Here is an 18,469-nt window from a genome sequence, read left to right on the forward strand (position 1 = left end):
GGGAGTTGTAGCTGTCATGCAGCTGTTACAGGAGGCACTATAGGCAGCTGCAATCCACAGGGCCCTGGGCTGGAACCCGGAGTAGAGCGGGCCTGGGTTCCCCCCAAACCTCGCAACTCCTGATCAGACACAGGAGGAGTTGACCCAGACTGTGGGTTCCACCAGAGGGGAAGATCACTGAGGTGAGCAAATCCTCCAATAAGTGCAGGACCCACCAAGGTAAAGGAGGAACTTTGTCACAGCACATAACAGTACACCGGGGAATGTATTATACATTATTATTTATAACTTACTTGTACTAGAGTTTGACTAATATCTGGGCTTAACCTTACACAGACCAAGCAAAGATATTGCTCACCCTCCTGCAAGCAGGAGGGTGGGATTTTCAAAAGCACCTCAATGATTTAGGAACACAAGTTCCACTGAATGTCAATAGAACTAGTACTCCTTGGTCACTTGAATGTTTTTGAAAAAGCTTGCTCTTAGTGCTTCTGATGTTATGAATTTTTTCCTTTTCTGAAGCAATGGAAATCCAGTGCGTGCCAAACTGTGCCCTGAGTATGCCTCAATTTTATCACAGAGTACTTTTCCTTCGTAGGATCCCATGTCACAGCATACTTCCTTCCACCTCATGAAGTTTGTATGGAGCTCTCTCTTGTGAGGAGGCATCAGAAACTTACTAGATGCTTGCTTACAGCTTACAGGGGTTCCCCTGCTTCTGATATCATAGCCCATCATAACACTCGAAGCCTGACACAAAGCCCAATGAAATCAATGGAAAGACTCCTATTTATTTAAACTGGTTTTGGATCAAGCCCTTACTCACGCAAGTAGTCTCACTGAGTTCAGATATTAGCACCACTGCAACCAGAAAGCAAGGGGATTGATTGCAGTGGGATTATTTGTGAATAAAAGCTACATGTTGTCAATAAAAACTGCAGAAATGGATCCTCCATCAGCACAGCAACAGTGTCTCTGCACCTCTTCAAGCTCTCTCCAGATCAAACGCTGAATTTGAGGACAGCAGGAAACACTAAGGGTTATATCCATGAAGAGATTCAGGGGTCTAAAGTGGCAGTTAGTCACCTAAATCCAAAACGTGGATCCTCAAAACCCCTGCTCAGCTGCTGTCCCACCCAGGAGCTACCTAAATTCCACAGGTGCCTAAGTCTCTGATAATAAAGTCCTCTAAAATTTTGCCAGTAGGCATGCACATCGCCACTTAAATCCTGATGCCTGAAACCTAGCTCATGGGTAAGTCCCAGCAGAATTCACAAATAAGGCACTTCCCACCACTCTCTCCTGTGGGCCCTGATCTGTTAGGCATGTTCAGCGGCCACCTTAGAGCACACCTACTGGACCAGACACTGCACAAGACCCAGGAGAAGGAGCTATCCCCTGTTTGCCTCATATCTCAGGAATAACACAGAAGCCCTGGGTTTGAATCCTCACTCTGCTCAAGACAAGGAGGAACTTGAACCTAAGTATTCTATGTCATTAGTGAATGCCCAGGGAAACAGGGTATACTTGGGTGGGATTTTCTCAGTTTGTCCTGCTGAAGCTGTTCCCCTTTGTATAAAATACTTGAATAGTCACTGGGCCAAAGAGAGCGAGAATGACTTTATAGTCCACTGGTTAAGCCACTCACCTGGGGTATGAGTTTCAGGTCTCTGTTCCAATGAATATTGAATAATGTATACAAAGTGGACCCATACCAGAATACCTTATAGTCCAGTGGCTAGGGCATTCACCTGGGAGATCCAGTTTCAGGTCTTTACTCCTTTACTTCCTATAGACAGGAGTGAAGGAACTTCATCACTGCCCTAGACACCAGAGGTGTAATGGGAACATGATGATGATGATGATGATGACGATGACTCCTCTCAAGCAAAGTTGATTTTTGTACCTACATCTCCCATATCTGATGTGAATGCTCAAACCACTGGGCTACTGGGTTCAAGAGGACTGGGGTTGTCTCCTTCTCCCTTTTTTGTTGTTGTTATTGAGAGAAAAGGTTGACCTGATTTAGGTGCCTAACTCAAGGAGTGGCTTCCCAGCTGTGAGGTGTAGGTCAGTGCCTAACTCCCCTCACCTCAGAAGTTCCTATTGCTTAGCTTAGGTGGCTCCCTGCTCAGCATGCTGGCTTTTACCTATCCTGTTCTTAGGTGCCTTAGGGAACCTGGGCATTTAATCGGGGGCTGTGGATTCCACAAGGCAGCAAGGTGCCTGAATTCTAGGCATTGCAACACTGAGCCTAAGTGCCCTTTGTGGATCTAGCCCTAAATTTAGAGTAACCTTGCCCACCCATACTTTTCTTTAACCTGCATTTCTCTTTTTAATGTTATTGCAAACTAATTACAAGGTATTCAAGACCATTCTGCCACATATGAATAATCACCCAGGTTTGAATCTTTAAAGTCTCATTAAGATTGTAGATGCACTACTGAATGAAAATATAAAGCATCCTTTGAAATAGTTTCAGCTCTAAACTTAGCAGAATTACTGCTACTGAAAGGTCTGCAGATGACATAACAACCTTGGGTCAAGGCCAAGCCTACGGAGCTTTATTTCTTAATATAACAAAGGCTTTTGATAGAGCTGATCATAAATTATCAGTACAATGGCTGGATGACACAGGATTTAGTACAAAAATCAGAAACAGATTGGGCAGCAACTGAATAGAAAATAGCTCCCAACTGATTAAATTAAAGTAGTTCCACAAGCTTTTATACTGGCTTACAATCTCAGTTCCTGGTTACAGCGGTATTAATAGCAGGACCATGAATAGTATTGTCAATCCATATTTAAACATATACCAGAAAATCTCTAGATGACTGATGAAAGGGTTCATGTCTCTTGGGGACCCTCTTAGAAATGAATACAACTAATGGGCCCCCATTCTGCTCACATCTTGTGCAGTTATTTACAGCTGTGCAATGTGAGTGCGACACAGGTGTAAAACGATACCATTCTGACTGCAGTTATGGCTCTCCCTTTTAGGGGAAAAAGTTTCATCCTAATCCTGGGCTCCTGCATAAAGGCCAAGTCAGGGGCAGCTCTAGCATTTTTGCTGTCCCAAGCACAGCAGTCAGGCTGCCTTTGGCAGAGTGCTTGCAGGTGGTCCTCAGTCCCGTAGATTTGGAGGCGCGCCTGCGGGAGGTACGCCGGTCCCGTGGCTTCGGTGTACCTGCAGCCGAATTGCCGCTGAATCCGCGGGACTGACGGACCTCCCGCAGGCAAGCTGCCGAAGGCTGCCTGACTGCTGCCCTCACAGGGACCAGCAGGGAGTCTCCCCGCAGCTTGCCACCCCAGGCACGCGCTTAGAGTGCTAGTGCCTGGAACCGCTGCTGGGCTAAGCACATTCTGACCTTTATAACTACAGTCCAATATTTAAAAAGAAAGATAAAGAGATAAAAAGACTTCCTTTAAAAAGTGGAAGTCAAATCCTAGTGAGGCAAATAGAAAGGAGCATAAACACCGCCAAATTAAGTGCAAGAGTATAATAAGAAAAGCCAAAGAGGAGTTTGAAGAACGGCTAGCCAAAAACTCCAAAGGTAATAACAAAATGTTTTTTAAGTACATCAAAAGCAGGAAGACTGCTAAACAACCAGTGGGGCCCCTGGATGATCGAAATACAAAAGGAGCGCTTAAAGATGATAAAGTCATTGCAGAGAAACTAAACGGATTCTTTGCTTCAGTTTCACAGCTGAGGATGTTAGGGAGATTCCCAAACCTGAGCCGGCTTTTGTAGGTGACAAATCTGAGGAACTGTCACAGATTGAAGTGTCACTAGAGGAGGTTTTGGAATTAATTGATAAACTCAACATTAAAAAGTCACCGGGACCAGATGGCATTCACCCAAGAGTTCTGAAAGAACTCAAATATGAAGTTGCGGAACTATTAACTTAGATTTGTAACCTGTCCTTTAAATCATTTCCGGTAAGCAATGACTGGAAGTTAGCTAATGTAACGCCAATATTTAAAAAGGGCTCTAGAGGTGATCCCGGCAATTACAGACCGGTAAGTCTAACGTCAGTACTGGGCAAATTAGTTGAAAAACTAGTTAAGGATAAAATTGTCAGACACATAGAAAAACAAACTGTTGAGCAATAGTCAACATGGTTTCTGTAAAGGGAAATCGTGTCTTACTAATCTAATAGAGTTCTTTGAAGGGGGTCAACAAACATGTGGACAAGAGGGATCCAGTGGATATAGTGCACTTAGATTTCCAGAAAGCCTTTGACAAGGTCCCTCACCAAAGGCTCTTACGTAAATTAAGCTGTCATGGAATAAAAGGGAAGGTCCTTTCATGGACTGAGAACTGGTTAAAAGACAGGGAACAAAGGTAGGAATTAATGGTAAATTTTCAGAATGGAGATGGGTAACTAGTGGTGTTCTCCAAGGGTGAGTCCTAGGACCAATCCTATTCAATTTATTCATAAATGATCTGGAGAAAGGGGTAAACAGTGAGGTGGCAAAGTTTGCAGATGATACTAAACTGCTCAAGATAGTTAGGACCAAAGCAGACTGTAAACAACTTCAAAAAGATCTCACAAAACTAAGTGATTGGGTAACAAAATGGCAAATGAAATTTAATGTGGATAAATGTAAAGTAATGCACATTGGAAAAAATAACCCCAACTATACATAAAATATGTTGGGGGCTAATTTAGCTACAACTAATCAGGAAAAAGATCTTGGAGTCATCGTGGACAGTTCTCAGGAGGTCAAAAAAGCAAACAGGATGTTAGGAATCATTAAAAAGGAGATAGAGAATAAGACTGAGAATATATTATTGCCCTTATATAAATCCATGGTACGCCCAAGTCTCGAATACTGTGTACAGATGTGGTCTCCTCACCTCAAAAAAGATATACTGGCACTAGAAAAGGTTCAGAAAAGGGCAACTAAAATGATTAGGGGTTTGGAGACGGTCCCATATGAGGAAAGATTAAAGAGGCTAGGACTCTTCTGCTTGGAAAATAGGAGACTAAGGGGGGATATGATAGAGGTATATAAAATCATGAGTGATGTGGAGAAAGTGGATAAGGAAAAGTTATTTACTTATTCCCACAATACAAGAACTAGGGGTCACCAAATGAAATTAATAGGCAGCAGGTTTAAAACAAATAAAAGGAAGTTCTTCTTCACGCAGCGCACAGTCAACTTGTGGAACTCCTTACCTGAGGAGGTTGTGAAGGCTAGGACTATGACAGCGTTTAAAAGAGAACTGAATAAATTCATGGAGGTTAAGTCCATAAATGGCTATTAGCCAGAATGGGTAAGGAATGGTGTCCCTATCCTCTGTTTGTCAGAGGATGGAGATGGATGGCAGGAGAGAGATCACTTGATCATTGCCTGTTAGGTTCACTCCCTCTGGGGCACCTGGCATTGGCCACTGTTGGTAGACAGATACTGGGCTAGATGGACCTTTGGTCTGACCTGGTACGCCGTTTTTATGTTCTTATAAAAATAGGAGCCTAAAGTTAAGCTCTTAAACCCATGTTTAGGGTCCTAAACAAGTGATCACATTTTCAACAAGAGTATTGAGTCTCCAGCAGCTCCCACTGAAAACAATGGCAGAAGCTGAGTGCTCACCACTTCTCCAAGTCATGCCATTAGTTTAGGAGCCTAAATATGGAATTAGGAGTCTAACTTTGGACTCTTGTTTTTAAAAATCTTTGCAAAGCTCACTATTAAAGGGCTCAATTTTCCATCTTGCAGAGGAAAGTATTTGACAGGATGGCAGAACTGAACTCCAAGAGCTACAAAGTGCCTTAGGGCATAGTGCTGAGCAAGAGGTGGTGTGTAAGCTCCATGATCCCAGGAGATGCTTAGTGGTTTGTGCATTGGCCTACTGAACCCAGGGTTGTGAGTTCAATCCTTGAGGAGGCCGTTTAGGGATCTGTCTGGGCATTGGTCCTGCTTTGAGCTAGGGGTTGGACTAGATGACCTCCTGAGGTCCCTTCCAACCCTGATATTCTAAGATGCCTAGAGAGTCATTATGCCTCTGAGATACAATTCCTTTCTGGATCCTGTTTTGTTAAGGGGAGGGGGAGAGGAGAATAAGTTACTTCAGCCTTTGAAACAGTGCAGCTTACCTCCTACCTTTGCGCTTCGCCACTTAGGGTATGCCCAGGGTTAGCAGAACTTGAATGAGCAGACCCTCGGTTTGTTAAGCTAGGGGTTGAGCATCTATACCCATTTGCAATCCCATGTTAGGAATTGTTGAAACCTGGGTCCCAACCCAGGGCTCCAGTGTCTGTACTGCATTATGTGGGCCCGAGTCCAACCACACATATCCCAGACTTCCTAGTGTCCTGGGTTTTGCGTGCAGTGTGGGAAAACTTGACTGTGCCCCATACTTGACTAACCAGAAGACAAAGACAATCAGACTGTGGGATTGTGGGATAGTTTTGGCAGAGTCCCTGGGCATGAGTCCAGTGGGGCTGTGTCTACACTGTAAAGCAATAGGGCTTGAACCCTGGATGCCTATTTGTCTCAAGCTTGGACCTCCCACACACCCATGGGGTCCTGGAACCCTGGGTCGGAGCCCGAGCTCATCGTGATTTGTGGTTAGACAGAAGAGAGGTTAGGCTTGAGCCTCGGACTTCAGTGTAGATGTATCCATTGAGCATTTGGGCAGATCCAAGGCTCCACCCACTCAGTGACCCCTCGCCATCCACTTTGCTCATTAGGTGGAGTATCCAGAGAGCAGGGGTTCTTGTGCAACACACTAGATGCAAAACTGGATGGGTCTTACACACCTGCTCACCTAATTAAGACTAGGGCACCATTGAGCCTTAAATACTTAACTGTATCCTAGCCACATAGAGAACCATTAGTGCGTGGCAGAAGGGTCCACACAGACACTTAGTGAGTGGCAGGCTAGTAGTAAAAAGTTAGAATGTCAAAAGTAACCTCAAGATTCTTCTTTGATTAAACAAACAGAATCACATGAATTAGGGAGAAATTGGTATGACTACTTAATTATTCATCCACCAGAGAGTTTTAGCACATGAAGATTTGTACATATGCAAGAGGAAGTTGTCCTACCTCCTGTTAAAATGTTTGGCTTAAGTCAGGCAGCCTGCAATAAAATGTAGGTAAATTGCAATAATGTGATGAATGTCTCCAAAATGCTAAAGTCAATGCTACAATATTTATACCAGAGTAGTAACTTCACTGAAGAACTGACTTTAAGTAGCTTAGACAGTATTCCCACACAAATAGTGAATATTTATTAATTTGGAAGGACACTGAATCAAGCTTTGCAAACCACACTGTACATTCATCAAAAACGCAAGGTACATTTTTCATGTAGAAACAGCAATTTTTCTAAGCAGAGTTATTTGATACTTTTTAATTATCAGACTTCAACAGTGATGTTGCCCCTGTGAATGAATCTACACAAAATTCTATTTTAAATGAACAAAGCACTGGAGGGCCAATACAAAGAGAAGCAACAATAGTTATCTGAATTCTAACTGGTGCAGCGAATTTATAAATGAATTAATGACCCTCATTAAGCTAGATACAAATGTGTCTTTCAAAACATGGACACACCAAACTCTTTTCTTAAGATGGTTGTTCATGGAGAATCTCTTCCAGCTATAGCAATCTTCTGTGTTCTTTGCAAGAACAGAAGGTAAAACATTTTCAGACAGAAGTGTGATTTTAATTTGATGAACTATTAACAATAAGATGAACTATTTTTCTTAGTTGCCAGTTACTTAGTGCTGTAATTTAAGTAACTAATTGCAGGATGTAATGGTATTCTAGGACTAACCACCTGATCCAAAGCCCAGGTCTTTGGAAAGCTTCCATTAGCTGCAACAGGCTTTTTATCAGTCCATAAGTGGTTGTATTTAGAAGCTAGCCTTCTATGACCTTTGCTTGTCTTCTTATAGTTAGACAAATAACTTTTCCTGAAGTACATTTGCTGAGCAATATAAAATCTACACACTAGAATATAATCATTTGTAGTTGGCGTCGTATCAAATGTTGGCCGATCAACTTGTTATTGTTTTCTTTACAAAACCATCGAGTCAAGCGGTAAAAGCCATTTTGAACATAAAGTGAAATCAATGAAATTTAACTTTTCCCTGGTTTCCATCAAAAGGTACAAAGCAGCCATTCATCAATGGCATTCTTCTGTATTTCACTCTCAGCAACAGGCCATTTTCACTGAGTTTAATTCAGCATTTTTGCACAAATTTTCAAACTAGGCCACTTAAACCGAGTGCCATGTCCTTCTCTGGATACTCACTCAACTGCTTGGGTACTGCAGCTGTTTTAGATACCTAGGTTCCTTATTTGAGTTTGCAAATAGGAACTTTGTGCCTAAGTCTTAGCATCCAACTTTTAATAGAACTGTCCGGGTCATAGTGAGAAATAGGAGAGGAGAGAATTTCAACGAGTTTCATTAACAAGAGGTCATCTGCAAGTATAGCTTTGACACATATTGCACAATAGTATGTGTGCTTTCCGAAGGTTCATATCTTATCCACTTGATTCTCTGCTTTAGAGGAGACAAATATAGTATATGTACACCCTCAAGGACGAATGCTACACTCTTTCCTCCTATTGCCTACTTTATCCTTAGCAAACAGAGGAATGGAATAAAACATAAGAGCCACTATAAGCAACATCTGTGATATTTTAGCAAAGCCTAATGCAAAGCTACCTAAATTCAATAAAACTTGAGCAGCTTAACTCTTGTCAAGTTTGTGCAAGATTTTCCTGATGTATTAATATGTCTCCATGTTTACATTTTTATTAAACAGATCCTTGTCATTTAAAACACACATTCAGGATAGGAAAATATCTCTCTACAATAGAGAGAAGATATTATGCATAATTTCCTGTTTAATCAAAATGTAAATTCACAAGTTAAATGAATAAGGAGCAGAAATCTCAACATCTTGAATGAGAAGGTCACAAGAGGATCGCAGAATTGGGAGATTGTTAAAAGAGAAATTGATGTTCCCCCAGGAGAGCCATGACTTATTGCAGGTATGATACCAGACTGATTATCATTTGATGTGTGGATTTCTTTTAAAAGGTGATACAGACACTGATTTGTTAATTATGACTGTTAAATAGGGTCTTGATTTATTGCAAATATTGTACTGTAGAGTAATATTCTGACAGCAAAGTTTATTGTCAGACCTCATAAATACCAGGCTATTTCTCCACTGGTAGGATAAATTACTGTTTACCACCAAGAAAGAAAGATCAGAATATTCCCTTACTCCAGAGATGATTATTAAAAGAGTTATGTTTGTTGATTACAAGGGAAAGGATTTACAGTCAAATGTTCATGGGCCTTATTCTGTTCACACTACAGTCAGTGGGGCAATGTGTTTAGTGGGGGGTAGAGGTAGTGGCAGAGTGACTATAGGAAGGAGGATATGGAGGTAGAGCTTAATGGGACTAAATCAGAAAGGCTCAGGTAATCTCCATCCAAGAATATTAAAAGAACTGGCATATGAAATTGAAAGCCCAATAGCAAGGATTTCAATGAATCTGTAAACTCCGGGGGTCATACCCTGTGAGAGGGGAATTGCCAATATAGCTCCTATTTTTAAGAAAGGGAAAAAAGTGATCCAGGAAACTGCAGGCCTGTTAATTTGACCTCAATTATATGCAAGGTCTTGGAAAATGTTTCGAAAGAGAAAGCAGTTGAGAACATACAGGTGAACAGTAATTGGGATAAAATACAACACGGTTTTACAAAAGGTAGATCATACCAAACCAACTTGATCTCCTTCTTTGGGAAGATAACTGATATTCAAGACAAAGGAAATGCAGTAGATCTAATCTACCTGGATTTCAGTCAAGCATTTGATACGGTTCCAAATGGGAATTTATTAGTTAAATTGGAGAAGATGGGGATTAATATGAGAATTGAAAGGTGGATAATAAACTGGTTAACGGGGCGACTACAAAGGGTCATTCTGAAAGGTGAACTGTGAGGCTGGAGTAAGGTTACTAGTGGGGTTCCTCAAGGATCTGTCTTGGAATTAATCTTGTTTTAACATTTTTATAACTGGCCTTGGCACAAAAAGTGGGAGTGTGTTAATAAAATGACACAAAAGTGGGAGGTATTGCCAATACAGAGTAGGATTGGAATATCATACAAGAAGATCTGGATGACCTTGTAAACTGGAGTAATAGTAATGAGATAAAATTAAATAGTGCAAAGTTCAAGGTCATGCATTTATAGACTAACAACAAGATTTTTTTCTATAAGCTAGGAATTTATCAGTTGGAAGAGACAAAGGATGGTGGGTGTATTGGTTGATCACAGGATGACTATGCGCCTTCAATGTGATCTGACCGTGAAAAAGGCTAAGGCATTCCCAGGATGTTTCAATGACTGGAATAGAAGTGTGTAAATTTAAATGGATCACATGAATTCTGCAAACCTAAAAAATAGTTTATAGGTTTGCCAAGCCTAAAATTCAATCCCTTAATCCAATAACCTCAAAGCATACCTTTGCTTCCAAATGTTATCTTCAGTCTCATAGATCTGACAATTCGCTGAATCTGAAGGAAGGGCATAAAAGGGTCAGGGAGCTGTGCTACCACAGAGGTGATCAGCTGAAAACTTTTTGCCTCAGAGAGTTGTCCTTGTTATATCCCTTTGTGGGATGTGTGATGCTTAGTCCTCCTGTGTTCAGGCCTGTGTGTGAGGAGGTGCAATCATAGTTCCCACAGACATCGGGAGGGAACAGTCTCTCTGTTCGGGGTTTAATTTTGCCCATGCCTTACATAAGTCACAGAAGGGGAAGCTCTTTGCCCCTTGCAAGCCCATTGTGACCTCAAGTTAGGAGTTGGGCTGAATCTGGTCCTATATGAAGAGAGGAGAAAATACATTATAATAATAAATAAACATCTCCCTTACATTTATGGAGACTTAAATAGCATATTTTCTAAAGTGATATATAAACTCAGTAAAGAAACACTGTCAGGACAAAAATCATAGCAACCAGCTTAGAGTGAAATAAGTAAAGCTTCTCTATAATCAAAATCATTCTTAGTGGGTTTAATAGGAGGGCTAGATTCTCCTGGTGCACTCCACCCTATTAGCAGGTGCTAGATATTAGAGGAAGCTGAAGGTCAATTACGCTAGACTCACTGGAGGAGATACAGCTCATTGGATGCCACACTTGGATATAAGGAAGTCAATATAATGCTGTTGTACCCTCCAACTCCCACTGACTGCCCTTCCCCTCCTACGGATCCCTGAGCAAAGGGAGGTTCCTCTGCAGAGACCAGGTATTGAGAAGTATGAGGTCACAGAATACCTTCCATGTAGGAACATGAGATCTGTGAGGGGAAGACACTCTCTGTGTATGTAATCCCATGGACCAGAATCTGGCTCTGATGTCCTGAAACCAAAGTTTCCCCAGCAATTTCATTTTAATGCTAAAAGGTTTGGGGTTTCAATACGCCCTGGCTGAAATAGACTGGGCTTCTGCAGAGTGCAAAATGATAGAAACAGGTGCTGTTTTTGGATGATATGACACATTTTTGAGACCTCATTTTTCTGCCTCAAATGATCGTGTTATTAGAGGTTAAACCCATGGAATGCCTTGCTGATGTACCCCTGTGCTGGATCTTTTCAAGTCAGGCATTTAAAAGAGAGAACATACCCCACAGCGTTTGTCCTGTAAAGAGCATTCATGTGACAAGCACTCTGTGATGTGCCATCAGGACGCAGTTGGGAGCCACCAGTACTTTGAAAATGTCACTGACATTTAATAAACAATTGAGTTTCATGAATAGTCATTAAGTAAATGTCTTTAGAGCTGACACCTAGCTTTGGAGTGGGCATGGCAAAAAAAGACAATTAAAAATGGCTATGCAGTGGTTCTCAAACTTTTCTACTGGTGACCCCATTCACATAGCAAGCCTCTGAGTGCAACCCCCCCTTATAAAATAAAAATTACTTTTTTATATATTTAACACCATTATTAATACTGGAGGCAAAGCTGGGTTTGGGTTGGAGGCTGACAACTCATGACCCCCATGTAATAACGTGCCAACTCTTAGTTTGAGAACCCCTGGGCTATAGTGACAAACTGTAGGATCTTGGACCATGTTTTTCTTTCATTAATAATACAAGCTCTTTTCTGCAATGCAAGACTTTGTAGTTGTGGATGGGAAGTACCTAGCATACAGGCTGCCACACATATACCTGCAAATCCTGGGGACAACACTGCTACAACAACACTGCATGCGAACCTGAACACAGTCATGCCTTACACATGTGATTTAACTGGTTCTAAAATGCCTTCAGTTCTGTGGAATAAGCTCGCTACAAATTCCACATGACCACAATGGCCCACTCCCTCAGGTCTGGGTTGGCAATCTGTTTGCAGACAACATCTAGGGCTATGTTGTTTCCAAATCCCAAGCAGACATTAATCTTCTTAACACAAAAATTTCCCTTTCCTGGAGTTCTAAAGAGACAGCACACCCTGTAGTGCAGCTTGAATAAGGCAGCTAAGAAAATGTAAAAATTTAGCAGAATAGTTTTACTTATTGAATTTCCATGCTTGTATAATTTAAGCTGTTTCAATATTTATATTGCCAGCCAATTGCTCTGCCATGCAAATATTTGAATACAATAGTCATAAATAAACACAAATGCATTTCGGGGCTTTTTTTTTAGAAAATATGCCTTTTCATAGTTATTAATATCTTTGTTCCCTAAAACAGAATAACATTTTACTGACAGTGATTAGCACAGAATTACAAAAAGTGTCTTTGTGTATGTGTGTGTCTATATTACCAAATAAAAATAACAGCTAAGGTTACAAGTTGCCCCCCTAAATGCATACAAATACCACACATTATTTTAAAAGACATGAATTTGTGGACTTATAACCTTAGCTGGTGAGAGCAATGCTTTGTAAAGTTTGGGGATTTTTTTTATAATGTGTGCAAAAGTACATGGTGATTTGAGCAGCACCACTTGGTTTTAATGATTAGTTAACAAAGTTTTGGTTTGGAGCATTGCTATGCTCTTTATATGGCTAGTTAATGAGCTCAGTTCTCATTTACACTAAGGCACCGTTACACTGCACAAGTCTGGCAGATTAAAAGGGCCTTAAGTGAGTGCAAATATGATTTATGTGGCACCAAGGAGCCAATCTCTCTCTATATTTTGGTTGAATTAATGTTATAAAACCCTGAGTGGAGAAAAAAGGATGTAGACCACTGTTTCTCAAACTGGGGTCGCCGCTTGTTTAGGGAAAGCCCCTGGCAGGCCAGGAAGCGGCGGCCAGTATGTCCCTCAGCCCACGCTGCTTCCAGCAGCACCCATTGGCCTGGAGCAGTGAACTGCGGCCAGTGGGAGCCACGTTCGGCCAGACCTGTGGATGCGGCAGGTAAACAAACCGGCCCGGCCCACCAGGGGCTTTCCCTACACAAGCAGCGACCCCAGTTTGAGAAACACTGATGTAGACCTTGAAGTGAAGGAGAGGAGACTAGGGAGCAATGAAGAGCAACACTACAGCGGCACCTAGGATCCCTCAGCAACAGCTCCCCCACAGCTTCCTCTTCCTCTTCAGACCTCTGTTTTCCTTTTGCCCCACTGTGCTTTTAAATGATGATACTCTAAAAGCTAACACTTCAGTGAACAATTCACAACCAGCACACTGAGCCTGGGTTTAAGGATTACACAAATCGCACTGCAACAAGGTTACCCTGATATGAAAGTACAGAAGTTTATTTTTCTCATGTGTAGTGTCCCTTTCCCACAGCCCAGTTCTAGAGGGCTAAATAGTATTTGTGCTGTTTTTTAACTAGCCTAATCTCTCTCCTGATGGCCTTCTACTCAGGGCTGGTTCTGGGTGTGGCTGGGTGGAGTGCTTGCCCTACATACTAACTTTCAGAGAGTACTGTACTTTTCATGATTTTGGGGTTGTTGTTTTTTGATACCTTCTAATTGGCTGCCCTTTTTTTGCTCTGGTGATTGTCCAGGGTTCATGTTTATTTTTCGCTCAGCTGGTGCAGGAGTGGGAAGTTCTGAAAACATTGTTCACTTGGCAGGCAAAAAGCTTAGGACCACTTCTATTTATAGAAATATAAATCTTCTTTGGCTGGCAAAGGTCATTAAACCCCAGATTACTCTTCCCTCTGAGTGCACACCACCTTGGCTGTGCTTTAAGCCTTTGATGATTTGGGGCATTGATTTTTTTATTTATTATTATTATTATTATTATTATTATTAGTTTGTTTGTTTGTTTGTTATCTTGTTTAGATTCTAGGAATTGTGAAGTCCTTGTAGCAACCATCTTGTTACTTGTAAAACCCTGACCACGTCTACGATTACACAAAATGTATGTAAATCTCTAAGAGAGAAAGGTTTAATGGAATGTTGTCTCTGGGCTCTGCTAAGCTCATGAAGTGGTCATTTGAGGGGCTAAATTATATTACAGGGAACAGGTTATACACATACTGGCCACCATGGCAGTATGTTCCTGTACAGACTATCAGCACTCGTGCTGCAAGTTTGCAGAAGACAATATAGAGAGACACAGACAGGTATACCAGTGATACTGACAAAGGTCTCACATTACAGACACAATTCTGGAAGGAAGTAACTGTGTCATAAAATATCAGAAACATAAACATTAGAAGTGAAAAAGACATTAGGCTAATGAGTTCACCTCTTGGGAATTCAGGACTATTTCCGACAGTATATTTTCTAATATCTTGTCTAGTTTAGTTTTACATGTCCCATGTGTTAAAGGTTTTCACAATTTTCCTGGGGAGGAACAGAATATCATTTTTTCCTGCTATTCAGACTGATTTTCTTTTCTGAATTTCATCCCATTGCTCTTAATTTTACCCTGTGTAGCACCCTCCATAATGCTGTTCTTTCCATGGGTCTTGATCTTGCAAAAAGATCAGGGCTGGTGGGACCCTTACAGTGTCCAACAGACTTCATTGGGCCTCCACAGAGAGAGTTCACCTCAGGCAAGTTCAGAGATTTGGTTTTCACATGTTTCATATATCTGTAGACTCCCACACCTCCCCATCTCATCCATCTGTGAGCCAAAATAAATGAGTGAGATCTTCAGCTCGTCTCTCTGCCTAATGACACCAGCTTAATTGCTGGGCTATATACATTTCATTTTGTTACTTGTAAATTCATTTCTATAGCCCCCTTACAATTTTTGGTGCTCTTTTCTAAAAAAAGAATATCTCCGGTTTGGCAATAGTTTCTGTTATCATGATTATTATTGTTTATGTATATTTACTATAGCAGCTAAAAGCCCAAACCATGGGCCAGGGCCCCATTGTGCTAGGTGCTGGACAAACACAGAACAAAAAGATGGTCCCTGCCCCAAAGAGCTTACAGCTGAGGAACTATCATCTCCCTCTTCCCTGGTATGATTGCCCCAAATCCCTAGCATATTGTAACTTTTCTGTATCTTAATTTAATAATTTGCTTCATATTTTATTATTTAGTTGGTAATGATTGTATTTATTTACTTTCGGCCTAACTACGGCCTGAATGGTGATTTGTTTAATTTTGATGACAACAGTAACTTGCAAACATTAGGTAGGGCCTTTGGGAATTTGTAGGAAATTTTGACAAATGTGTGGACTACATCATACTGAAATGTTGGATCATCTAGTGATACAAATCACCCAATAACCCAAATAACTCATTGCTAAGGGATGCTGTGAAGGCTAAAACTATAACTGTGTTCAGAAAAGATTTAAGTAAGTTCATGGAGGATAGGTCCATCAATGGCTATTAGCCAAAATGGTCAGGGAGGCAACCCCATGCTCTGGGTGTCCCTAGCCCCTGACTGGCAGATGCTGGGACTGGACGATGGGGGATAGATCGCTTGATAATTACTCTGCTCTGTTCATTCCGTTTGAAGTACCTGGCACTGGCCAGTGTTGGAAAACAGGATATCGAGCTACATGGAGCATTCTTATATTCATATTTTCAGATAGTGAAAAGCCAGTAATACTGATCCATTCAATGAATATCTGAATAGAGAAAACTGCTCTTCCAGGCACCACTCAGTATTTTATAAAGAAAACCCTCTACTTCAGATTGGCATTTTAAAAATTTCACATAAACACCAGGTTTTCAGCTATCATGCCCACGAAGGCCGTATAAGAATCTGGATAGACAGGTTTGATCAGCAAGCAAATCCCACATTTGGAAGCTCAAATCAGTATTTAGTGCATCACTGCTCATTTTAAGTGCCCATCTGAACATCCAAATGTTAGATCGGTGTATCCTATAAGACTGCTGGTGCATGAAAATTTGCCCTACAGTACATATCTAATGGCAAAAAAGAAATTTACTCCAGAGGTTGGTTTTTGCGCAGAATCATGACTGAGAAGTAGCAAAGGTAATGAGGGTAAAAATGTAACGCCAGCTTGCCCACTCCTTTAAATTATAACTTGCAGTCTATGAAAAGGAGTATAAAAAAGGAACTTGCCCTGTTACCTCATTTATTATTTGGGATCTTAAATGACTATGTGAAGCTAGCTTCTGACTTGTGTAAATAGAGCGGATACATGTATTTATTAGAATACCGCCAGCAGCTTCATATTTCAGAGGGGGCTGTTCTGTGCATTTAACGAGCTTTCTTGATGAAAACTGTGAAGCTGGCATGATTCCTGGTGAGCACAGAATAGAAATGGCAGGTCACTCACAGTATCTCTAGCTTTCTCACCATCTCTCCTAATTAGTTTCATGCCTCCTGTCACAGATACTGGAACCAAAATGTATCCTGGGTTTGACCTTGATCTACCAACTTCCAGATCACAGTTAACTTGCCTGAAGAGCTTACACATCCATATTCATTATTCAGAAGCAGAACAAACTTTTACATTTGCTCCATTTGTTAACACTCTCCTTAGCCAGGCCATATACACCAAAGATTTACTAATACGTTAATTGCATTTCAGTGACAAAGCTGTCTGTCAGCCATGAGAATGCATTAATGATGCAAGAGGATGGGCCATAAATTTTCCACATTAAGCCCACGGATCAGTGTGTTTTACTCTTTATCCACCGTATTCCTCAATAAATAATATAGATGCACTTAAATTCTGCTTTTTAAAAATTCATAATTGGTTAATATTAAAGCAGCAGACTGCTACTAATACCACTTGCCACATTTATTGAAGTGTAGCTTACTTCAGTGTCATCTATAACCTTTAGATGGTGATTGACTTTTATAAGTTTTTTAATCTACCAAGTGCCGCATCTATTGTTTATATTGTGTTATGTTTAACTTTACAGTTTTAGCAATCTATTCCATTTAATGCATAGTTCATTATTATTAATTATTATTATTATTAGACAGAAAAAGGTTCCTGGGGAAATAAAATGGCCATTAAGTTTTAATTGAAATCAATTGATAAGGTCAATGGCAAAAGGTATTCATCAGCTGGAGGTGTACCATGTCTTTGAAACATTAAGAAAAATACTCAGACAGTGGATGAAAGATTAATTTGTCATGAAAACGTTTAATTTCATTAGCTGTACTGCTATGCTCTGGGCTAAGATAATAAACAGTCAATGTTCTTGACGCTTGCTATTTAAAAAAAAGTCAATGATCAAAACATATGTCTCAATGCAGGGATAATTTAATAACACCTAATTACAGAATGAGCATATTGTGGCAACTTAAAAATGTAGTGTAAACAGCAGCTGCAAGTTAATATTATTCCTAGGTTGGTAATACGATGAAGAGAGGAGAGGAAGAAAGAAGGGTTTTGTTAGAAATCCAAACAGTCAATTAGACTGAAGTCTGGATTTTGGCACTTTTCAAATGAACACTTGTAAACACTGTAATTCCCTGAATTCAAAGTGTACTTAAATGAAAACAAACTTTCAAAAAATGGACAGTCCATTCCTCATTGCACATGGTATATTCTTCATCATTTTATTCTGAGTTCATAAATATCAATTGTAATTGAAAAAAGTGAATTTAAAAACCAAAATTTTCTATCAGTTTAAAGTCAGAATAGGGTCTCTAAAGTTAGACACCTACAGAGCTACAGTCCTGAACATCCGAAGTTCCCACTGAAATTAATATTTGTGGAAAGCATTAGCCCTTAGTTTGTCATGAGAATAACCTGACTGGTTAAAACAAACACAATTAAAGTCAAACGTACAATAGATTGCAGTGTAGTAGATTAACTGCTGAAGCCTGTCAGATTCAAAGCACAGATGAGATTATGTCATACACAGAGTATTGAAAACTATATATTGAACTTCTTAAACTCGAAAACTGAGCATTCATTCAATTCCTACCTGCAGAGGTTTTCACAATTTCTGAAGTATTTCTGAGACCCATGAAGTCAAACTGATAGAGTCTCCAAGATTTCTGGTCTGCAGCCTCTACTGAGTTTTTCCTCCACCTGTAAATCATTTCTTCTTTAGGATAGCCATCTGTAAATTGTTAAAAACGTG

The 18,469-nt window shown here is 40.5% G+C and overlaps 1 protein-coding gene across 1 annotated transcript in view; it reads right to left on the reverse strand.

Moving 5' to 3' along the window:
* The window catches only part of GABRG3 (gamma-aminobutyric acid type A receptor subunit gamma3), a 575,769-nt gene that overhangs the window by 82,194 nt on the left and 475,106 nt on the right, over positions 1-18,469 (reverse strand). The window contains exon 6 of the mRNA XM_050932184.1: positions 18,311-18,448. Within this exon, the coding sequence (XP_050788141.1) occupies positions 18,311-18,448 (138 nt within the window). The remainder of the gene's footprint in view (positions 1-18,310; positions 18,449-18,469) is intronic.

Source organism: Gopherus flavomarginatus, chromosome 1 (assembly GCF_025201925.1).
Source record: "Gopherus flavomarginatus isolate rGopFla2 chromosome 1, rGopFla2.mat.asm, whole genome shotgun sequence".
Classification (NCBI taxonomy): Eukaryota; Metazoa; Chordata; order Testudines; family Testudinidae; genus Gopherus; species Gopherus flavomarginatus.